The sequence below is a fragment of the Gadus chalcogrammus genome, chromosome 15, assembly GCF_026213295.1.
Source record: "Gadus chalcogrammus isolate NIFS_2021 chromosome 15, NIFS_Gcha_1.0, whole genome shotgun sequence".
NCBI lineage: Eukaryota > Metazoa > Chordata > Actinopteri > Gadiformes > Gadidae > Gadus > Gadus chalcogrammus.
Window position 1 is genome coordinate 14,884,909 of NC_079426.1, and position 24,256 is coordinate 14,909,164.

Consider the following 24,256-nt stretch of genomic DNA (forward strand, 5'->3'; position numbering starts at 1 on the left):
TACCGTGGTGTGTTTACTAGTCCAAACCAACAGCAACTTTAGCACGGCCAGAAAAAAAACGTACTTTTAAAATGATTTGGCAAGCACTTGTGGAGTGGAGTATTCACCACAAAAAAAGTTCAAATGATCCTTGGGCTCCAGAGTTTTCCCCAAAAACGCAGGGACAACAACAATAACAACAGCTTAAACTCTCTGTCCCTGGGCCAGAGAGTTTCACTTTCACTATCACTACGAGTTCCACCACCAGATAGCGGGTTACATCTGCTGTGTTGTGTTGCTCAGGGATCAGGCGCTGTTGATGCTGCTGTGTGACTGTGTGGCCCGCGGGCTGCTGCAGCCTCTGCTGGGCCGAGACGGAGTCAGGACCAAGAAGGGAGCGGGGAGGACCCCGGACAAGGCAGGCTCCACCACCCACCTTGGGGGAACCCTGGCGATGGAGCCGGCCGCCCTAAAGGACTTGAACAAGGCTCTGGAGGTGTGTGTGTGTGTGCGATGCGTCTAGGCGCGTGATGCGTCTGTGCAGTAGTGTTGGAGTAGTAGTGCTTGTAGTTAGTGCATGCTGCATGCTGCTTGCTACTCTCTGCTTTCAGTTACTGCCACCGGATAGCCCTTTGTTATCAGGGGCGAAAAGAGGAGCTGAGTGCGTAAGTCTCCTCAGCCGGTACATAGCCTCTCCACTGTCAAGATCTCGTACACGCCTCCCCGTGGCACACATGGAAACTGGTCCCAGGCTAAGTTGTACAGGATCTCGGAGCAGCAATGGGCCCCAGAGACGTGGCATGAAGGCCCATCGGTGAGTGGAAAGGCCCTGTTGCCCGTCAACTGCTGTCACAGTTATGGGTAAATAGTGAAGACCCCAACGGCGGAGCAGGTGGAAGATGGTCGGTGTTAGCACCACCACAACGGCTGGGAAGGCGGAAGCAGGCAACCTGCACCTGGGGACAGGCACAGGTGGAGTCGAACTGACCAGACCACCGGCAGCCCCCTGCATCTCCTGCCAGGCGAAGGTCCTCATGGGTTCCCTCATGCCACTGGAGGTCCATCTGTTAGGATTGAAGATGGTGGGAGTGAGGTCTGCGCACCCACACCTTCACCTTAATCCTCCCCTATGCGCAAGCTTCTTGCTCCCCCCCCCAAAAATTCCTGTGGCGTTGTTGACTGGTGGTGGGTACAGGCCAAGGATGTGGCTGGGAGTATCTAGCTAAACCATGCACACAGGCGGCAATGGAGTGATGGTCGTTAAGACTGTGGGATGGAGCAGCGCGTCTTTTCGGCAGCTTCCATTTTGGACCACCTAGAAAAGGTGGTCCAATAAATTGTCTGATCCCAATACTCCGGATGGTAAGCCGCAACCGTCGGAGTATCCCCCCTTGCGGTCGAAAAACAAAGATAAAAATAAGCTAAGCTATTGCTTCGTGGAACTTTCGCACACTGGTGGACCTGGCTGGAACTCCTGACAGGTCCCACCGCAGGACAGCACTGGTGGCCCTGGAGCTTGCAAGATACAACATTGCCATAGCAGCTCCAAGCAAGACAAGACTACATGGAGAGGAATCCCTGTCTGAGGTTGGTGCTGGGTACACCTTGTTCTGGAAGGGGGTCCCCGAAGGCACTCTCTGTAATCATGGAGTTGGCTTTGCTGTGAAGTCTAAACTGCTGCAGTACATTCCGAAATGCTGCTCCCTTGACACAGAAGCACACCGCGGATCATTAAATCATCATTTGGACGCCTACGCAGCAGGGTTTTTGAAAACCGTAACCTGAAGGTCAGTACCAAGGTTGCTGTTTACAACACGCTAGGTCTCGCCACTCTGCTTTATGGGGCAGAGTTATGGACCCCATGCCGCCAGCACATCAGCAACCTAGAGGCCTTCCATATCCGCTGCCTACAGAAGATCCTCGGTCTTTCCTGGGAAGATCGAATCCCCCATACAGACATCCTCAGCAAAACTGGCTCAATCTGTATGGAAGCAGCTGTGGCCAAAAAACATCTGCGCTGGATAGGGCACACCATACGCATGCCTGAACACCGCCTGCCCCGCCAAGTCCTCTACAGCCAACTAATGGGCGCAAAGCACTCCGCTGGAGGGCAAAAGCGGCGCTTTAAGGACTGCACCAGGGACCTCCTAAAGTGAGCGAACATCCCCCTCACACAGCTTCAAACTCTGGCACTCAACAGATCAGCCTATAACTTGTGCCACTGCAGTTTCTGAACTACACCAAACCAACCAAGGCCGACGTTCCGAGAGGCGCATCAAGAGACACCAGCGGGCGGCTGGTACCTTCCTGGCATCTGGTTTCCCTTGCTCCAGCTGCGGACGAATGTGCGGCTCAACGATCGGACTCTACGCCCATGATAAGTGGCACCAGCGGTGTTTGGTCTGGCCCGAGGGTCTCCCAGCTGTGCTGAGGTGACAGGCCGGCGGGTGGTCTGCAGACTAACGAGGAGACAGGAAGAGAACACATCATGCTGGGCTCACATTCACGTTTTTTTTTAAAAGACACTTATCCAAAGCGACTTTGGATAAGTGACCTCAAGAACGCGTGTTATACGGGTAATGGGTTGGTGTTAGGCATTTGAAAGATGCACACAGGTAAGCTGCGGACATGGGGGATTGAATATAGGACCTTCCCGGCTTAAGGCTTAGCAGAGAAATCACAGCCCTTGCTGCTGCGTTGCCTCAACGCAAGGTTTTAATTTTTGGGAGGCGCACGTCAGGCCCTTGCGGTGGACGCAAGGAGGGTCCGCAAGGAGAGTCCGCAAGGACGTAATGGGTCCGTAAACGCCCTTGTGCTGCGTTAACGTAAAACCATGACTATGCCTTAAGAGTCGCCGCCCTTATCAGCAGTATAGCCCAGCTCAGTTATGGCTCGTGTTTCCACCTCCGACAGTGCCCTTATGGTAGGGCGGGGTTTAAGCCGTATGGCAATAGCCACGGCATCTACGTTATCGTGATCTCATAGCAGCCCCACACAGTGTAGCTTGCTAATAAATCCAAGGAAAAGAAGAATGCACACAACGAACAAAGAGCAACTATGTGGGACGTCCAAGAAGGACGGCAAACTTTTGTTCTACATTTTCTTAAATAAACAAAGTTGCAACTAACTGTGTAGCTGCAACTTGCCGGCACCCTTTCAGGCGTCTCAGTACCCCAACAGAGGAGTACTGTGGGACGAGTACGGCTAAATAGGGCTCAGTCCGGATCACACCCACTTCTTGGCTGTGGAAACGCGACCCATGCTGCACCTTTGCAGACTGAACCGACCCACACCCTCCGGTGGATATGCGCGATAAGTAAGGGAATCTATGAAACTCCCATGTTTCCTGTGTCTTTTCAGGTGTGTGAATTCGCCCTACGTCTGTCAAGCGTGGCCGTCCCTGGAGGGGCCGTATCCATGGTGACCAGGAAACAGGTGCTGGCCACCTGGGTTCAAATCAAGAGGCTCCTGCAGCAGCCTGTCAGCCAGACGAAGGAAATTGGGGTAGAGGTACCCACCACCCACCGGCCATCTTTACTTGTCATTGGCCAATGGTTTATTTTGCTCTAGGACACCCCCCTATATGACAATGAATAGGATGTATCGAGCTCTAATGGGGCAATGGTTTTGATGTGATTTATTTGAACATGAGTATTTCGACGTATGAAAGCAAAATGAACACTGACAAAGTTACATTATTATACACAATCACGCTATTCATGTACAGGGTAATCTGTAAATGAGGTTCAATAGGCAACGCATTAACAGAGTAACACATTACTGATTTCCATATTCAATTTGTCACATGTCCATACATAACTATGAAACTGTATTCCACGATATTGTGAACATATATCCTTCTACACAAATGGATTCTTCTGTCACAAGCTAATCAAATACGGGGGAAATCCCTGCTGGAATCCCTTTAATCGCCCGCCGGAGCGAGCAGGAAATACAGCCCGGTCACGCGGAAACCTATGTGTCACGGCGACATGGGCTTTTAATGGGCTGTAACGGCTAACGGTGCTTTCACTGGGGGCGTGGCCTGCACACTCATCTGGCCATGACATTTTTTAAATAGACATTCTCCTGGTGCAGATCATTCCCCAGCAGAGAGAGTTGTCATAATAATGGGAGCATATGTAAGGCAAAGCCTCGGGCTCTGCCTTTCGATTAGAGCACAATCCTTTAAGCCTTTAGATGACTTATTTCCTGTCCACTTTAGGAAATAATAACAATTGTGTGTGTGTGTGTGTGTGTGTGTGTGTGTGTGTGTGTGTGTGTGTGTGTGTGTGTGTGTGTGTGTGTGTGTGTGTGTGTGTGTGTGTGTGTGTGTGTGTGTGTGTGTGTGTGTGTGTGTGTGTGTGTGTTTGTCCATTACCCTGTTACTTATCCTGTCTATTGAGCTGAGATAGTGCCCAATTCTCTAGAATTGAGGCGTTATTGAACAGTTTACATATCAGGGTGCCTAATGAAGTTTGGGTGGGGTAGTTGACACACTGCACATTGTTATGCATACACACACGCAAATGCTCACCGACCCCCTGCCTCAACAAGGCCTTAGTTAATATGGCTATGACTTATACCTCATTAGGATCACTAAATCATTCATCATCTCATTTCCTTCATAATGGAAAGTCATTTATTATCGAGGAGAGCATCTAGGCTGTAACTGGAGCACACAAACACACACGCTTTGTGCTGATTAAACATTACAAGAGCTATATGCATGATTTACTAGAGAGTAAATCATTACAACAACAACATTCTGCCTCCAATAACGCTGCACCCTGCAGTGAAGGGACGATGTAAAATTTAACGCAGGTGATTTTAGCACCACAGACTATTTGTCATCCCATGATTACATAAGTTTGTGTGTGTGTGTGTGTCAGTGTGTGTCGGTGTGTGTATGTATTTACGATCGTCCAACTGTGTCCACCGACAGTGTAAGGGAGACGAGTCCGTGGCGGCCATGACACGCGTGCTTGTTGCCGTGGAGATGCACTTGTGTTGCAACAGAGACGGTGTGCAGGTGGAGCCTGCGGTGCCCGGCCTCTCGTCAGTGAGTACCTCCGTCAGACACCCCCCTAAACCCACAACTCCTTCCTGCTCCATCTGCGTAAGTGCATACAACAGACATAACAGAAGATAAAAACAGACTAACCAAGTTTACCAGTGCAATGAGGGAAGGCTCATCGCACCGCAGATGAAGTTCCTTGCGACAAACTTTCACTTAAAGCATGGTTTGCCTTCAGTGCTCTCCGATTCCCTCCATAGCCTAATCTCTCACCATCTGCACAGCTCCGCACTCCATCCCTTCTGTTGCTCATCATCTTCTGTCCCCCTCTCCCCTGTCGTATCTTTATTTACTCCTCCCGACCCACGTCTTGCTCCTAGCTCGTGCGCGCCGCGTCTGACTGTGCGTGGAGCGACGCGGCGGCGGAGCTGCAGGTGTGGAGCCAGCTGGCGTCGCTCTGTCACCATGGCGACGACCACAACCTGGTGCTCCACTGCACCCAGGCTGCGCTGCTGCTCGAGGGCGCTGCGTCTAGAGGCGTCAGTGGTTCCCTGTGAGTGTGTGTCTGTGTGTATGCGTGCTTGTGTATGTGCGTGTGTGTACGTGTATGTGCACTCTCCAAGTTTGTCATCTTTGGCGGATCCCAAATTATTTATGTCATACCTTGACTTTTTTAAGCTATGTTAGAGACTGCTGACATCTAGTGGCAACCCTTAAGTATTACAGTTAAAGCAAAGCTACGTAGGCTTAGCTTCAGTAGATCCTACCCCTCATGTGATTTCCCTTTGTGATTTTTGTATACTAATTGATTGATTGATTGATTGAGTCGATCTGTTGTCTGATTCTATTCTTTACAGTTACGGGCCGAATGCAGTGAATGAGATGCTGAGCAGCGTGGCCGGTCTGAGGGGCCTGAGCCTGGCACACCAGTCCAGCGGAGACCTCCACAAATTCAAAGAGGCCCTGCATGTCCTGCTGTCCAGTGTCAGGTATTCCCTCTGAATCATCATCATCATCATCATCATCATCATCATCATCATCATCATCATCATCATCATCATCATCATCATCATCATCATCATCATCATGTTTGGAAGAAAAAGCTCAACTGTTCAGGAGATTGTTATAGGAAAACGCACCACTCAGTTACCTGAGCTATCTCTTACCTCTTTCATACAGTTTGCTATTCAATAATTTAGCAGACACTTTTATGAAAAGCGTCTGACAGACAAGGGGGAATGGAACACAGTACCCTCATGCTGGGAGTCAAACAATTTGTACTTTTCTCCCTCTTTTTATTTCTTTATTTCTTATTTCTTTATTTCAAGGATAGCCCCTTGAGATGTACCATCTCATTTTCGAGGGGGTCCTTACAATTATGACAGATAATACAAAGATAGTACTGAGTAAGTACTAAACATAAATCCAAACACATAAGCACAAGGACAAACAAACACACTCACGCACACTCCAACAATGCTCCCCAAAGCCCCCCCCCCCTCATCAACCCCCACCAGCCAGTATTACACAGAGTACAGAAGAATCAAATACATTAACATACATTAAATACATTTTCTTGCATGCACAAGTATACAGGACATATTTGTACCCAGATACACACATTTATACAGTATAGTGGACAAAAGGAAAGCAGGTATGAGTAGAATGAGTCCTAGAGAGAAAAAGGTAAGATGGATTAGAAACAAGAGCAGGATGTTTTATAATGCGTAACTAAAGATGATTTGAAGATATGGAAAGAAGTGACAGACCTAAGTGAGGAAAGAAGGTTGTTCCAATCTGATGGAGCTTTGAATTTGAATTCCCAACGACCAATTTCTTTTCTGATTCTAGGTGTAACTAGAAACAGGTGGTCCATGTGCCGTAGGCTGTATTGAGAAGAAAAAGGGATTAAGAGTTGTTTCAAATATGAAGGGAAATTGAGATAGATACATTTTTATTTCAGGTGAACATCTGTTGGGAGTCTTCATGGCTCTTGTCTCTGTTGTTTTCAACACAGCTTTGCAGAGAAGGCTCAGAGCCTGCCCCTGTGCAGGGCAGCGGCCAGACATTACTGGAACACCTGCCTGCCACTGACCCGGGCCCCCGCAGACCGACAGCAGCTCCAGGGACCCCTGGAGAGGATTCTGAGTGCCCTGTGTCATACCGGGCCCCGACAGACTACGGTGCTGATCCTACTTAGGGAAGATAAAAGCTCCTTTTATTTTATTTTTTTACTAAATGTTTGAGAAATGTAAAATAGATCACAAAAATCAGTTGCGCAAAAATGTTCTATGTCCTAATAATAATCACTATATTTTAAATGTAACCTTTTTCTCTTTGCAATCCTTCTTAAAACTCAATATCACTAGTACATTGATATTGAGTTTGAAAGATTTGATTCTGGTGTCGCACTCCATTGTTGTTATACTATACTATATACATCATTCATACGTTATTTTGCCTAAACTCGAGGAAGTAAGTTACATATGTATACATTATAATTCTGCAAAGTATGGCCATGTGGCCATCGTAGTCTGTGTTCTGTGGTACGTATGGTCCTGGAAGAGTGTGAGCACTGCTTAGCCATAGGATCTTCTGTAGCCTCCTCTCCTTCATGTTGCCTGCACACCATGCTATTGTTGATCTGTACAAGCCTTCTCCTTTTTTCCTTTCTTCTTTGCCTTAAAGCAGGGTGAGGCAAAGGGCAGGGTTGCTGCGACAACCACGGCTAAATTGGAAGAACTTACAAGTGAGTTCTGCAACAGAAAATAAATAATCCCCTTTCTCTCTTTCCATTCTGCGAACTTTTCATTTCAACGGATGTCAAAATTTATCCCTGTGTCCAAGCTAAGCTGTGTATAAGAAATTAATGTACATGAAACGATGACTTAGACTTCTCCCTTGGATGAGACCCCATTAGAGCAGAACCAATTAGTTCTTTGCTGTCCCATATTCATGGCGTTAATCTCACATCCTCTTTGCTCACATGGGCTTTATGTATGTCAAATCATCATCATCAACTCTATGCACCACGGCTTATGTGTTTTATCCATCTTGTTTTGCGTGTGTGTGTTAAGTATGTGAAAGTGTGTTCTATGTGTTTGTGCATGCTTAGACGATGAAGATGATGAAATAGGCCTACGAGCGGGCATGTACCAGATGCTGTTTCGTATCCACGGCGATCAAGGCGATTGGGAGAGAGCTCTGCAGGTGCTGGATAAGGGTGTCAGAGAGCTGCCTCGGACCCAACACAGACTGTGAGTGTTAAGCCTGGATGTAGGGGCGAGAAGGGGGGTCTGTTAGAGGGAGAGGAGGAGATGGGGGAAGAGAAGGATGGGTTGTGGTCATAGCAATGGGTAATGAAGGAAGGGAGGGGGAGGAAAGAATTAAAAGAGACATGTAGGAGAGAATGAGGAAAGAAAAAACAATGGAGGAAGGAAGGAATGAATGACCGAAGGAAGGTGGGAGGGAGGAACAGAGAGGGGTGAGAGGGAGTCCAGGAGGGAGTAAGGGAAGAATGATAATCGACAACGCCAGTTACCTTCCAGCCTGCTGATAGTAAACCACTTTTTTTTAAAGTGCTGCTCCATGACTTAGTTTGTAGCTACAAAGAAGTCATTATCCCTATTTGCACTGCAGGGGATTGCGCTCCACATCCTCAATGTTTCACTCACTCTCTATATATAAGTGTCTGAGAACGTGTGCTTAAACTGCCCCATAGGCTCCTGTTGCAGCAGCGCACGCTGGTCCGTGCACGGCTGGGCCAGAGTGTTGGGACGGACATGCAGAGGTTCAAGGAGGAGGGGGATCATGTCTGTTCCTCTGTGTGGCACCAGGTGGCGCTGTGTTCCCCTGACACCCAGCAGCAGCTGGCCGGCTTCCAGAGCTCGGTGGCCTCTCTCTCAGTAATACCACTCACATCTCACATCTTCAGCCGCTTGTCTGGGGTCGGGTCGCGGGGGCAGCAGCTCTAGAAGTAATACCACTGTTTATTGTTACTCTTTAGTCATTTAGTTTTAGGAGAGGCTCCCTGATCCATGGCCACTCTCTCAGTAATACCACTATTTAAAATTACGCTTTAATTAATTGGGTTTAGGAGATGCTCGTCCAGGGTTGTGCAACGTCATTGCTTCAACCCATGCTCTATTCTTTAAATAGGACATATGTCAAATATGAACACGATTAGGCTAATTCTTGCGGTTGTTACTTGTTTTTTACAACAGTTATAGCAACTGTAGCACCATCTTTTGGATGAACCGGTTTATTACAGCTATATTTTCCATTGGCTGAATGTTTTTATTATATAATGCAAACAGAATAATGCATTTGTGCGCGTGTACATGAATGTGCCTTTGCTTGGCGGACACGTCATTTCAATTGCTTTCACTTCATTTGTTTTGACCAATTATATAACTGCAGGCTGGGATCTTTAAGCTTGTAATTGGCAAACACAAACATTAGTTTGTGTTTGGTATAATTAATGAGTTTCTGGGGTGACTCCTTGCAAACAAAGGCGTCACCCTGCCCCTTTCAGATTTTGGTTTCCGGCCAGAAGTTCTGCTATAACACAGTCGGGCTTACGGATCCGAGATCACGCTGCGTGTGACTCCTGTGTGTACAGGAGCACGGTGCAGAGGGCCGGTGGCAGAAAGCAGACCTCCTAATGCAGTTTGCAGAGTGGCTGTACGGTCAGAACCAGCCTCTCCAGACGACCCAGCACCACCTCCACTGGGCCGTAGACCTGCTGCTGCAGCTGGACCCTGAACTGGCCCAGGAGACAGGTACCCCTCGCACTAATCTGTATCATACTGTCCCCTTGTGTTCAACGGTGAAGGGAAAATATATTCAATTTGACACTTTGTGTTATTTATTGAAAGGCTCTTTTTATTGCACATATCCATCATTGTTGTTTTATCGTGGGCCAGTCCCTCACCCTCCTTCAAACAGCTTTGTTCGGAAGGAATGTTGGCACGGACCGAACACTTGTTTTACATATTTTAATTAGGTATTTCTTTTTTGTTTATCATATTGTTTAATCCTGGCAACATAACCCCATTTGCTCTTGTGTTGGAACATGCAATCCATTAGTTAGCTCCAGGCTAGCGAGCAGCGCTGCCTTTGATCATAATTGCTCTGTGTTGTACAGTGGGAGGGGAAGCGTTTTAGACAGCCCCGCACCATCAATGAACCCCATTGTCTCTCACGGTAACCCCGCTGTGCTAAATGGAACGCGCCTCGTAGCTCAGAGGAACTAGTACCCCACCACGGCCATGACACCAAAACAAGGGGTTCTAAGTAGGTGATCAGGGAGCAACCTGCTGAGAGCTCAGGCAGTAATGCTGTTTTTGTTGTTGTTGTTTTCTGAAAATACTGTGCTCTGTACTGTACTCATGTTTCTGGGGGACGAACCACCTCAGTTAACACACCGGTGCCAAGTCAAAGAAGCATGTGGCTCCTCCTGAGCTGTACTAGGAGGGTTCGGGTAAGTCAGGCAGGGCATGAACCAGCATCCCTCCTCCTCTCCGTTGAGAGTGACAGCCTGACTCTTTGACCGGCTGCCGGTTTGATTCCTGGGCTTCTCCTGGTGTGTACGTGTAGAGATTGTGAGCTTGAGCACAAATGGATGAGGTCATGCATCCAATTATTCCAAAGACAAAATAATGCAAATGCTGTATCAGCCATCCAATTGATATTAAAATGTAAATGAACATTTAATAGTGGCAATTAATGCTTCCATTTAAAAACATGAGCAGTTCTGCTTTGTTAGCGATAGCTACATAAATAATCACCCCCATCTCAATATATTCATTGTTATATCGTACAAAGACATCAGACTCATCAATGCGGCCAGCTGTATCCTACACCACACAGTAAAACCAACCTCACGTTTACATCATGTATGTGTTTTGCTCCTCTAGACGACCCGTCCAAGGACAGTGGCTCCGCTGACACCTTGGGGCCAGATCCCCCCCTACAAGCGGTGGACAGGGGGGCCTCCATTCTATCGGCGCTGCAGGATGTGAGGTGTCTGGACGGGCTGATCAGAGCGCACACCCTGCTGGGCTTCATGGAGCCCAGGACCTCCCCGGGCCACCAGGAGAACCTGCTCCGGGCCTACGTCTTCGTCCTGCACACCTGGAACGTAAGGACGCAAGCTCGTGAACCTTCCACTCTACCAGCCGTCGGCTTTTTAATCATTTTATTCTATTCATTATAGAATAGAAAAAAAATTGCACTACATTTGATTTTAAGGCTTTTAACCGCTTTTCAGCTGAATTTTTAATTTAATTTTAAAAGTGATACAATGAATTTTACCACGTATCACATATCAGACAAATCAACGTCACCAACTACAATTATAGTTGATGTGGGTCTGTGTGTTTATCCTATTTGACTGTCAAATTCAACCAACTAACTGTGTCTGTGTGTGTGTATGTGTGTGTGTGTGTGTGTGTGTGTGTGTGTGTGTGTGTGTGTGTGTGTGTGTGCGTGTGCGTGTGTGCGTGTGTCACCACAGGTGTCCATGGCAACGGTGCGTGAGGTCCTTACCGAGATGGCGAAGGCTCTGCCGGTGGAGCCCCCCAGCTCTGCTGCCTCCAGGAAGGAGAAGAGTGTGGTGCGAGATAAGGGCAAGGGGAAGAAGACCAAAGAGGCACAGCAGACCCCCGTATGTTTCCACCCCTGCTCTGTATACGTCACAACACACAACACACAACACACACACAACACACACGTCCCTCTGCACACAAATCATGCGTGTGGCTCCATCAAGTACATAGGCGTTCAAAAGTACCCTCATTTTGTAGTTCCCAGGTAGGCAGAGATGATTTTTTCCCAACTTTTGATCGAAATGGAAGCTTATGCCTTCATATATAGACAATGAGGTATTTCAAATGATAGATCTAAACTCTGTATTTAATTCTTACTAAATTGTTTTATTAGCCTCAACATTAGTATTAGTGGCCCAGCCACATTTTACATTTCTTAATTCTTATACATTTTACAATGTAAATCATTATATTACAATAAATAAAATAAGAAATGACTTTACCCTACTTTTACGTTACCGTACTTGATAATTATCACCTGACCAAAGTAGGCTTGATTCCATAATGATTCATATTTTCCTCCTCTGGACGTTACCAGCGACCCCCCACTGAGGAGAAGCCTCAACAACTGTTCCAGGAGGAGGAGCTCACCCTCCCTTCCACGCCTACAGAGTGGGCGCGCTACGTCTGTCCCCACGTGGTGCGGGAAACCTTCCGGACAAGTGGCGCCCACCACTGCATCAGCAAACCCAGCTTCCCCAAACAGGCAAGGCTGGGACAATGTAGAAACAAGTGCTCTGCCTGCCGATTGCCCCATCTCTTAACCCCCGTCCTTATTGGATATACGTTAGGTGTGCACAAATTATTCAGTGTTGTTTCAAAACTTTCAGGTAACCTTGTGTCTGTGCTAATTAGCACAGACATATTGATATTAGGTCACAATCACAACTCAGTTCAGTCAGTCAGAAACATGACAGGACGTGCACACTTGACAGCTGACCTTGGATTACCAATGCTTTTGATGAATTTGCGAGGGGGGGGCGAAGGACGGAATCAGATTATGAATCAATTGGATCGGTATTAATTTATGTCGCGAGCACCTCGGCATTATGGGAAACTTAATGTGATGTAATTAGTTAGGCCTGTTTCAAAAGCCTTGGAGGTCGGGAAAGCAGGGCGAGGAAATAGGCCAATTTGAGCGCAGCACACCGCCAATTCAAGATCATTCTGTAATTAACTCAAAAGCAGTCCCTAGGCCACTACCATAATAATGATTATTACAGTTTATTTGAAACCGTATCAAGAGTTTCTTAATCTCCTCTAAACTGACGTGTGTGTGTGTGTGTGTGTGTGTGTGTGTGTGTGTGTGTGTGTGTGTGTGTGTGTGTGTGTGTGTGTGTGTGTGTGTGTGTGTGTGTGTGTGTGTGTGTGTGTGTGTGTGTGTGTGTGTGTGTGTGTGTGTGTGTGTGTGTGTGTGTGTGTGTGTGTGTGTGTGTGTGTGTGTGTCGCTGCAGGCCCAGAGTCTGTTCTACCTGGATCTCCTGGTCAGGGAACTGACGTCCCTCTCCCTCCCCCATCTGAGCCTCCCTGTGCTGCACCTTGCCGAGACCATCGCCCACGACCTTGTGGGCAGGAAGGGCCTGTCCGACCTCTACCGCCTCAGGTGCTCCTCAGCAGCATTCCTTTGGTCTCTGTCTGCCTCACTTTGTTGTGTCACTAGTCTCTCAATCACTCCTGTTTCTCACTCCTCTGTCTTGTCCCTTGGTCTCACTGTTCTCTCTCACTCCTCTGACACACTCCCCCATCTCATTCCTTGCACTCACGCATTCGTCTCTCTCCTCTGTCTCACTCCTTTATCTCACTCATCTGCCTCACTCCTATGAGGCACTCATCTGTAGCACTACTCATCTCAATCATCTGTCTCACTCTTTGGTCTCAATCCTAAATGAAACTCTGACAGCTCACTCTTACATCTCACTCCCACAGCTCCCTTCTTCATCTTTTATTGTTTGTGTCATACACCGACAAAGATATCAGATTTGATGCAGGCCTGAAAGATGGTTTTGCTTTGGACATCCCCACAATGATAATCCAATACCCGGAGTCATATCTAGATGAAGGGGTTGATTAAAGAGCAGGCATTTAAATGGAACGCTCAATAATGGCCATTTGAACCAAAGTGGGAGTAAAATGCCTGCTGTACCAGTTGGGTCTGAGAGAATTTATGACAGTAAAAGGAATGATAACATGAAGCCTTCCCATGTGTCATCTACAATGTCCCCACACATCCAGGATTGTGAGGACCTGTTGTCAACTGGGTATGGAGGCCCATTCTCCTTACCAGGACGAGCTGTTGGACCTCAGTAGCCTCCGGGAACAGGAACTAATTGAGTAAGTTCGGCCCCATGATAATGCAGAGAACGTAGATACGTTCTCTGCATTATTATACGTAGCCTGGTTTTGTTTTGAAGCTATTTATAACAGTTCTGATTCTACATTCTTCCAGCTGTCGTAAGGCAATTTTTATAGCAAGGCAGAGGAGGAGCCAAAACATGCTTCCAAAACAGGTCAGTACACAAAACGTCTTTATTATTATTATAGAGAAAACATAAAAGCTACACTTATCGTTTCTTCATGGCTGAATGCTTAGATTGTTCTGTGCCTCTTATTCAGTTGCTATTGGCTTTTAGAACCAGTCGATCAGCTGTAAATTGGGAGAGGAAAGGGGGTGGACATTTAAATATGAGACCCGATCAAACGTGCTGAGACCGAGACATACAAGTCATATTGAATGCATTTGGCATCTTTCGGACATGTGTCTAGAAACACTTACAACTTTTCTCTGGAATGTAAGTCAACTGGAAATATTGCCGCAGCTCACTTTAAGAATTAGTATTACGTTTTTATAGACCATCTAGATTGCTTTAGGAATTACTCATTATTGGAAGAATTTGTCCCTAAATCCATTCAGAGAGCGAATGTCATCTTAGAAAGAGAGGAATAGCTTGGCTAACATTGATCCATGTCCCAAACTGAAACTAAATGGATTTTTGCTTTTTTATATAAATATAGATACAACCAATATAAATATAATAATACTGTAAAATATATAAACTAATGTTACATAAAATACCAATAAATATATTTACTGCTTCTGATCTGACAAATCAAATCAACTCAAAAACAAGCAATATGATGCCAGCCAACAGCCATATTCACACACGCCTGTCGAATGAGGACACCGACATCTGTATCTACAAGAGACTGACTTTGTTTGAATACTGTGTACCAGGGTTTTATTAGATGTAGCCCGGCGGAGGAGTAAATTACCCCTTTTCTTTCTTTCTCTTGAAGTGATGATTGCAAAGCCCTGTACGGGTGAATTGCATCATGAATTGGACTTCAGACCATTTGCGTGCACGCATTCCTGATAAGACGTCCATATCTTTGTGTTCTTCTTGGTTCAAAAGAGCTTGATAACTTTTGATTACTGCTGCATAGCAATGATTCATGTTATACATTGTGAAACTTTCTCATATTTATTTTTTCCTCCATTTTGTGTTGAAATCAGTTTGGCTCGCATGGATTTTAACACAGAGATGTATGTGCAGGACAAGTTTCAATTCATGTTTAAATTCTGTTTAAATTACCAATATCTCAACGTTACCAAAGCACGAAGATAGGAACTTTTCTTCACATTGGTATCAGATGTAAATTCTAACCCCATTAGAACCAATTCACTATTAAGGTCCCCTGCACACAGCCGACATACACACTTATGTGCCTGGGTTGCACAAATTAGGGTTAGGGTTAGGCATTTAATGGCAAGTTAATTGAACCATCAGAAGATGCCACTACAATAGTTGATTTAATCAAGGCAGTGCCATCCCTGAAGTATTTAGTTACTCTTTAGACCACAAGCTATGTCTCAAATGAAAGCCATACGACACAATCCTTTCTTTTCAGAGTTCCTCTGCGGAGCCCAGGCCGGAGGTACGGCTCCACCAGTGGAGAGCTGAGCTGAGCTCTGAGGGTATATGGCTGGACAAGGCTGAGGTGTGCCTCAGCATTGGGCTCTATCCATCAGCCAGATGGCTTCTGGTCGAGGGCCATCTGCTGGCCAAGGTACCTCCACAACAGGCTGTAGACAGGGAGGAAAAAGGCATTTTTCAGGCTGGTCCAGGGGGTTCTGCACCTGAAACAATTTTAAACTTGTGCTAATTACTTTGAGGAATTAATTAACTTATTGGTCATCTCGGTGGGGCGATGAAAAGAAAGGGTTAGAGCTGCACTGAGCATATGTGTTATTTCTAGCAATAAACTCTTATTTCTTAATTTCATCATTTACTTTCAGTTCATGTATTATAGGTCTAAATAATAATTTAGAAAAAACTAACTTAAATCTTAATCTTAAGCAATCGTAAAGATTGCACAGATATATGTGTATAATACTTACCGGTAATACATATGTTGTAATATCATGCTTACAATCGAACAACTATGTGAAACATGACAAAAGTTATTCTTCTATTTTCGACCCCCTTGTGCTGACAGTATCTTGCCTCTTTCCCCTCCCAGGAAGTGGGTCAGCAGGAGACCGAGGCCAGGGCTCTACTGGGTCTGGCGGGTTTGGCCTGTGCGGAGGGGGACCATGGCCAGGCCCTGGAACTCCTGGACCGGGCTCAGGACCTGGGAGGGGACGAGGAGTTCTGGTACAAGCTCACACTGACCCGGGTCCAAGCCACGGCCAGCCTGGGAGACCAGGAGGCGGGTGCGAAGGTCTGGAATAACCACCTTTAAAAGACATTGACATTAAGTCAGGCTTTATCAATGGCAACTTACGAGTTAAGATACAATCAGAATCAAAGTAGCACAACTGGACAGAATAGCAATATGATATGTGATTGTGATGTAGGGGCTATTGTTTATTCTTCCCTCCTTGATAGATTGTTCCCCATCCCATCATAGTAACGCCAAGCTTTCCTCCATAGGTTGATTTGGTTATACAGCAGGGCTGTGCAGTTCTCCGCTCCGTTCTGGGCCAGCGACCCAACCACGCTCCAAGGCTGCGCCTCTGGATCGCATCCCTGGAGACGAGGTACCACATGTCTCCTTGGGGTGGGGGGGGGCTGGGGGGGAGAAGGGTTAAGAAGGGTCTCACACCCCTTTTGAAAACAGGTCTTGAAACATTATTAAGTTTCGTTTATGCTTTCTCCAATTTTTTCCTACACAATGAGTATGGCTAACAACCCAACTCAATATATATTTTAAACAGAGGCATCATTGTAGGATAAACACAGTTGTCGCTCATAAAACAAATTATTGATCTATTATTTTGAATGTACCAGGGCACGGTTAATATCCTAATCTTCACTAGTTCAGTCTACTCATGGCTCCTGGTACGCACAAGCAGCAGACCCCGACACCTGTATTTGTCCTCAAGTGACTGTGAAAAGGGCTATGATCTATGGCTGGACAGCAAAGGGGGTTGGATGATACAATGAAATTTACCTTTCATTTAAGGGCAGTGTATTTTTCAGTACACCGGAAAAATAGTGTGGAGGTATGTCGCATGTATAGCCAAACCTCAGTCGAAACCAAAGAAATAGCAGCCCAAAAAACACTATTTCATCCATTGAGATTAGTTTTCTCCTTGCTCCTCTTCAGTAGCAGTTGTGGACATTTAACCTAACGGCCTTCCACTCTCATGACGCAGCAAGGCCACCAGAGGTGGCTACAGGGACATTATGAAAAAGGAAAGCCTCACAAACTCAATCAATTACCAATTCGCTGTAAGGCCTTTTATCATCCAGCGATGCCATGGCTTGTAAGACCCAGGCGTTCTTTAGCCATGGGTCTCAAGAAGCGTCGGTGAACACAGCCATTTTGTACCAAAAAATGTGTAATGTTTTTAAACAGAGTAAATTCTATATACAATTCCAGTGTTCGCCACTTCCAACTAACCCTAAACACCTGGTCGTAGTTTCCTATTGGCTGCGCACCCTTGCTCAAGCAAGTGTGGTGTGAATTTTCGAACCATTCGACAATGCTCCTCACACTTGCCCAAACCTCTTCTACCTTTTTTTTATCTAATGTTGGCATGTTCTCCTGCTAAACCTTTACCCTGTAAAGGCCTTGTGTCTCATGTGTGGGTGCTGTACCTCCTGCTCCCAGACGTGCTGCGGAATGCATCCGCCTCGTGAGCCACCGGGGGCCCGGAGAGACCATCTCAGCCGGGGAAGCCCTCAGGCTGACCCAGGCCTGCCACGCTCTCAGAGATGCTGCCCGGGAGAGCACTCAACTGGGCCAGGAGGAGCAGGCTGCGCAGGCCCATCTGGAGCACGCCACGGGACTCAGGTTGCTACTCAGTGGACTGTAATGCATCTGTACATACGCTGGGAGGAGGAGAGCTGACGTTGACTTACTGCCCATGATTGATTGATTGGACTGTATTCTGACCAGTGAGGAACATTCTCACCGTATTTGTAATGTGAATTAACTTTTAGCTGTAAATAAAGATGTGTACTTTATTCTTGAAATCCTTAATTTATTTATTAAGGTTGTTTTTGTTATTTTTTACACAAAGTTTCACATGTGTTTTTTTCTCATGACCTCTGACAAAGTTCTATGGCATAGTATCACAAACTGTTATGTATATATAAATATATATATCATTCTTTTCTCTCAGAGTCTTGGCCAGACACGCTGGCAGTGATGACGAGGAGAAGCGCCACCTGCTGGACAGCGTGTGCAGGATGCAGGAGGCAGTGTCCTTGCAGGAGCATGCTCTGCTGAGGGCATGGAGCTGGGCCCCCTCGCAGGAGGTAGGTCAGACACACGTTCGTCTACAGAATCCCCCCCTGTGGAGCGCGTGAAAACTGAAGCGAAGGCCCCAGGGGCCCATGTCCTCATCTGTGTGTGTGTGCGTGCGTGCGTGCGTGTGTACGCGTGTGCGTGGGTAAACTGGGACTGGCTGTTTTCTGCTGTCTATCATTCCCACTGGTATTTCGACCGTAACCCAATTACCCAACGAACTGCATTTCGTTGCAAAGTCAATACACAGATATGGTCTACAGTTATGAAAAACACATCTGGTTCTCCTCATGAAGGAATCCGTCTTCGGCCAGTGTGGAAATTGTGTTATCTGGGTCTCCTCCAAACCTCCCGTCAGAGGATGACAGATGGCCATGACACACCAAAGAGGTCTAGGGACATATCCGGGAATGTTTACAGGGCTCAAGTAGGACTGGTATTGGCAGCGCGGCATTGAACCGCGGCCCAGGATGTGAGTGAGTGACAGACAGCCGTAAACCCTGCTAGTTCCACAGAGGGCACCCAACACCGGCGTCGTTTACCTGCCCACGTTTATTCTCTTCAGCCATGTGTGCATTCACTCTGTTTTGCCATTTTGTTCCCCCCTCAAACAATCATATTAAAGGCTTAATTTGGATGCCACCGCCAAAAATAGTGAACAGCTGAGGATTAAGTGGGTTCATGAGGTTTTGCGTGTACTCTGCCAGTCTTATAATCTGACTGCCTCTAATTGAATGCAGGGGAGTAAGCCAAATTGATGTTTTGTTTGTGACAGTGTGTATGTGTGCGTGTTTATGTTTGTTATGCATGTGTGCGTGTGTGTATGTGTTTTTGTGTGTGTGAGTGTTTTTGTGTGTATGTGTGTATGTGTGCGTGCGCACGTGTGTCTGTCCGTGTGCATCAATTGTGCCTTTCTTTCCCCGATCTCTACACTGCTCTGACAGAGCCAGATAAAGCCATGATTTACCTGTCAACAGCAGATGGCTGCAGCGGTTAGATTTCACACACGCACGCACACACACACACACACCTTGTCGATGCACTCTAGAACATTATGCAAACCACAGGCTGAGAGACCATGGCGACCCCGGAGAGCAAGCCCCTGGCCCATTTAACGTGCAGTAGCTTAATCGTCTAATCTGTGTGTCCACTAGTGATGGGTCGGTCGCGAACGATTCGGTCAGTACGAACGAATCCCGAAGGTGAACGAAGAGAACATATTCCCAAAACAAGAGAACTGATTATTTTTAATTATTTTTAAAACGTATAACAAAAATATGGTTACGTAAATAAAATATACGAACAAACAGAGCTTTGTCTCCCCGCGACCTTATATCGATTGAGTCTTAAACGTTCCTATAGATTCAGCCAATGACTGCAGGTAGCAATCGCGTTGCCATGGCCCATGGGTAAACAAATGATAAGGCACCACCACACAACGTTAACTAACGATCGCTGTAGGCTTCAATAGCATGCAAGCACTTTATGTTTTCTTTTTATTTTGTTCTACATTACAATTGCATGATTTTATAAAGTTACAGTAGATAAAGATTTACCCACCATTATGAGTCTCGTTTGGTCTAGTTGCTAACGTGCTTCACTGCTTATTAGCGCTACTTGGAAGACGGCATTTAATTCGTACTGCACCCCATTATGTATTAAGGATATTTATGAAAGAAAAGGCACGTATGTGCTTTATATTTACACTTAACCTGGGTAATTTCGCTAGAACATTAGAAAGTAGTAGGCTACATGCATGTTGATTAACAGGCAAATGACGTAACAGACCATCTGACTTAACAAACGAATCAAACGAACGAATCGTGATAGTGAACGGAACTGAAAGAACTGATTCCCGGTAAAGAATAGTTTTGCCCATCCATAGCGTCCACTGTGCATGTGCTCCCCATGGTTCTTGTATGTTTGCAGATAGTGACAGAACCAACAGATGGCGCAATACCCAGGGACAGACTGGTGACTCTGGGTCTGGTTGTCACTACCAGGCTCTGGCTTTTGACCGTCACATTTTTTTTTTTAATCCTTCTGAACCCCGTCCGACTTCTCTGATGAGATTGATTTGAAGGAAGCGGTGTTACAACGCACTCTTGGCAAGCCGTCAGAGGGCATGCATCTGTAACCTTGTTGTCTCAGCAGATGGTGCTGCTGCCCAGTTAGTTAGGGAGCTAGGCGGGTCAGCGCAGTAGTCCAACACATGCCTCCCCTCCCTTGCCCTTCTCTGTCTGTCGCCTGCCTGTTCTATTTTGGACTGGTCTCTTTACTTTAACATTCAAATGATTGATGGCAGGAGTTGGCCAATCTGGGTGAACAGGGCATTTCAGTTTCTTCTGCTTCTAATTATTTTTGTCGTCAAACCAAGTGGCTAGAGGCGGGGATCTGTAGGCATGTGGTTGACGAACACAAACTCGGCCAGCAGTAGTAAACTATATAAAAAAAGTGAATGTAAAGTTTCAAGTCAGCACTGTATAGACCAGTGTAGAAATACACTGATTCAAATCCCCTTCTCCACAACAAAACACGAAACGAGTCCTTAGCACATTGCAGGATCTGGTTCCAGCCCAGGTCCTTACTGTCTCCTCTTAGAGGTTCTGCCAGAGTGTAGTAGGAACACTGGATCCCAGATTAATTTTGGCTTTACAGGGCTACCTTTCCTCCCATACTATACTGTTAATTATTAGGGTTAGGTTTTCTTTTTGTCAATTAGGAGGTGATGACCACCAACATTTCTGAATGTGAATTCAGTCGCATGTAAGTAGTGGCCTGGCATCTAGGCCTTGGACATGGAGGATAAAACATATCTCAAAGTTACAAACCAAGACACCGCTCCTGCTATAAATACACTGTTGCTTCAAATGTCGCAAACGTCTCACCCTAAGAAACTCTTACCTGACTTTCTTTTTCTCTGTGTTTGTGGTGGAATGTGTGGGTATGGATGACAAGCTCCGTTATGGCATGGATGTCTTCGCGTTTACATGCATGTCTGTGTGTGCGTGTATCGTAATGCGTGTGTGTGCGTAGTTGTGTGTGTGTGTGTGTGTGTGTGTGTGTGTGTGTGTGTGTGTGTGTGTGTGTGTGTGTGTGTGTGTGTGTGTGTGTGTGTGTGTGTGTGTGTGTGTGTGTGTGTGTGTGTGTGTGTGTTTGCTTTAAACCGTGCTCTCTGCCCTTCCCAGAGTCCCGGCCTGACATTGGTGTCCATGCGACGGCTGCAGCGCCTGCGGCTATCTCTGGCGGAGCTGTGTCTGGCCACGCTGGAGCAGCTGCACGCAGAGGAGGAGGTCCAGGCCCACGCCCGCCGAGCCAAGTCCTCCGCACAGAGAGCGCTGGAGGACTTCACCTGTCACACTCCGGAGCCGGGCTGCCTAGACCAGGTCAGACATCCAAGACTCCCGGATCCACGCTGAACTCGCCCTGACTGTGATGTAGTCTCACACGCACGCACGCACGCACACACACACGCCGGCGCCCACACACACACATGCGGGCGCCCACGCAGCATTGGTTCTGTACGGAGGCCAACTGTTTGTACCACTGACAGTGTGCTGTAAGGTCAGCCCCCCCACAGAGAGGATGAAACAGCATCTTGATTAACTCATTGAATATTCTTTAATATGTTAAATGGAGGATATTTTACATCGAGCTTAACCATACGTGGATATGCATTCTCTCTCTGATAATGGATTAGCTGATTATTATGTTTCTTTTTTTTTAACGTTATGACTTTGATGACTTTATTAACTAATATGAACCCCCAACTCTCGACCATTCGGGCTGTTTTGTGGTGGTATATTTCAGGCTATGTGAGATAGAGTTTACACTCTTTTGAAAGCAGACAATTGCAATATAAAATTGTATAAATTAGGAAGGACAGAGTCAGATAAAAAGTATATCTTGTTCAGGAACGTCTACAGAGGTTCGAGTAATTTGAGTTGATTCAGTGTTGTGCTGAATGGACAATTTAAACGAGATAAAGCTGTTTGATGATCTGGCAGGATTTGAATAACCTCATTTATTTTTTTGAAATCAACTATAGCTGCAAGAGAACCAGATAAAAAAAACAAAGGTGGTTTCACAATGGTTTCTTTCATTTCCAGCGGGCGTATTGCAAGAAGACCCGTGTTTGGATAGAAACATCTATATTGGTGACTTGAGCGATTCCCTCGCTCTGTGAATTTGAAATGTGCTCATCTAATATGGATGGGGCTCTATGATGAAGGGGGAAATGGGCTTTCTTTTGTACAGGGCTTCGAGAACACCACAACCCATCATGCCTCACAACCCCATCACCAGTGGTTTAATCATGTATGGTAGACGGTTAACGGTCTGACAGCAAGATGTCTTTCCATCTGTTTCCATGATCCCTTTTCCTCTTTGGAAACTACTTGCTCCTCGCTCCACACATTTCCCTCGCGTCTTGTCACCTGCTCCTCCTCCACCTCCACCTTGTTTAAGCCTCCAACTGTCACTTCTTTCACTCAATCGCCTATGGAACTTTCTGGATCTTTGTGTTACACCTGTACATGCCATTCTATGACCTACTTCTATATCTTCCCCCCATCTCTCTAGCTCGCTATCTCGCTCTCTTGCTTTCTCTCTCTCTCTCTCTCTCTCTCTCTCTCTCTCTCTCTCTCTCTCTCTCTCTCTCTCTCTCTCTCTCTCTCTCTCTCTCTCTCTCCTCTCTCTCTCTCTCTCTCTCTCTGTCTCTCGATTTTTCTTTGTCTTTCTCCTGTCTCTCTTTCTCTCGCTCTCTCTATCCCCGTCGCTGACTTTTTCCCTTTTTTCTGTATAAATCGAATGCACATGGAAGGGCTGGTACAGGTTTCACAATGCAGATGTTAACAAGCAATGATTGGCTTAAAATAAAAACGTTTAAGTATTGAAGGAACACCCCTTGAGTTTAACCATTTCGTTATTCGAGGGGGTCCAGATATATCTGTCTTTCCACGAAAAATAATGCATGCAAAAAAACACCTAGGATGTTGCATCAAACAACATAAAAGAAACATGATCGTCAGGTGCACTTTCTCCTTATTTCTATCTCAGTAGTTTCCTCCATTTCCCTTACCATATTCAATCTTTCAGAGCCACGCTGAAGAGATCGATACTTGAGCCGATGCAACATGAAACCCAAGTCCTGTCTTTTATGTTGTCACCCGTGATTCGCCCCTGCCATCTGCCCATACCTCCATCTGTTATTACGGACAGGAAATACTTTGCCCTACAAACAAAAAAACAAAAAAACAAAACAAGATCTGCCATTACTTTATTTGTCACCCCTGGCACCGTTGGGCTTATGTCATTAAATCATGTTCTTCTCTATGAGCTCGGATATCAATCGACGCTGCGTCCAATTGTTCAAAGCGAAAGATGTGGACTCAATCGACAAACTTGTTTGCAAGTTGAGAGAGGAGGGGGAGCTGATCCCTTTTGATGTCACTTATCAGGTCCATTGTGAGCTGATGGATGTTTATCTAGAAAATTATATCTGATGTCACCCATCCATTTGGCACAGTGTGTTTGGCCAGGGATGAAAGACGTGCTTCTGGCAACCAAACGGAGAGAGTGCATGGGCGAATAAAGGAGGAATATCTCCTGTACACAAAAACATAATTCTATGTTTTCTATATTTTTTTCAACCGCTCGATGCTGAGATTAAAAATTGAATTTCCAGAGAGAATCTATAAAAACTGCATCAGGCAACTCTTGACGATACCACGACCAGTAATAATTGGATGCATCATTCAAAGTAAGTGAGGTATGTCATGCATCTCTTATTGATCCTCATGAGGAGGTTTCCCCTCTCACTCATCCATGGCAAGAGACAGTATTTATCTAACAGACACAGTACATAGGAGCTGCGCTGAGGCAGTAGTGCAGATCACCA

The 24,256-nt window shown here is 46.1% G+C and overlaps 2 protein-coding genes across 2 annotated transcripts in view; both read left to right on the forward strand.

Annotated features, from left to right (window-relative positions):
* The window catches only part of LOC130405021 (cilia- and flagella-associated protein 46), a 40,601-nt gene extending 18,425 nt beyond the window's left edge, over nt 1-22,176 (forward strand). The window contains exons 19-41 of the mRNA XM_056609978.1: nt 283-475; nt 3,340-3,489; nt 4,925-5,041; nt 5,377-5,549; nt 5,854-5,985; nt 7,014-7,179; nt 7,685-7,745; nt 8,112-8,253; nt 8,718-8,901; nt 9,618-9,777; nt 10,915-11,138; nt 11,514-11,663; nt 12,143-12,310; nt 13,059-13,207; nt 13,837-13,935; nt 14,051-14,111; nt 15,511-15,669; nt 16,123-16,323; nt 16,536-16,642; nt 17,719-17,901; nt 18,233-18,368; nt 21,546-21,743; nt 22,168-22,176. Coding sequence (XP_056465953.1) covers nt 283-475; nt 3,340-3,489; nt 4,925-5,041; nt 5,377-5,549; nt 5,854-5,985; nt 7,014-7,179; nt 7,685-7,745; nt 8,112-8,253; nt 8,718-8,901; nt 9,618-9,777; nt 10,915-11,138; nt 11,514-11,663; nt 12,143-12,310; nt 13,059-13,207; nt 13,837-13,935; nt 14,051-14,111; nt 15,511-15,669; nt 16,123-16,323; nt 16,536-16,642; nt 17,719-17,901; nt 18,233-18,368; nt 21,546-21,743; nt 22,168-22,176 — 3,322 coding nt within the window. The remainder of the gene's footprint in view (nt 1-282; nt 476-3,339; nt 3,490-4,924; nt 5,042-5,376; nt 5,550-5,853; nt 5,986-7,013; nt 7,180-7,684; nt 7,746-8,111; nt 8,254-8,717; nt 8,902-9,617; nt 9,778-10,914; nt 11,139-11,513; nt 11,664-12,142; nt 12,311-13,058; nt 13,208-13,836; nt 13,936-14,050; nt 14,112-15,510; nt 15,670-16,122; nt 16,324-16,535; nt 16,643-17,718; nt 17,902-18,232; nt 18,369-21,545; nt 21,744-22,167) is intronic.
* Nucleotides 22,177-23,376: 1,200 nt separating this feature from the next.
* Nucleotides 23,377-24,256, forward strand: part of LOC130405022 (cilia- and flagella-associated protein 46-like) — a 56,400-nt gene continuing 55,520 nt past the window's right edge. The window contains 1 exon segment of the mRNA XM_056609979.1: nt 23,377-23,387. Coding sequence (XP_056465954.1) covers nt 23,377-23,387 — 11 coding nt within the window.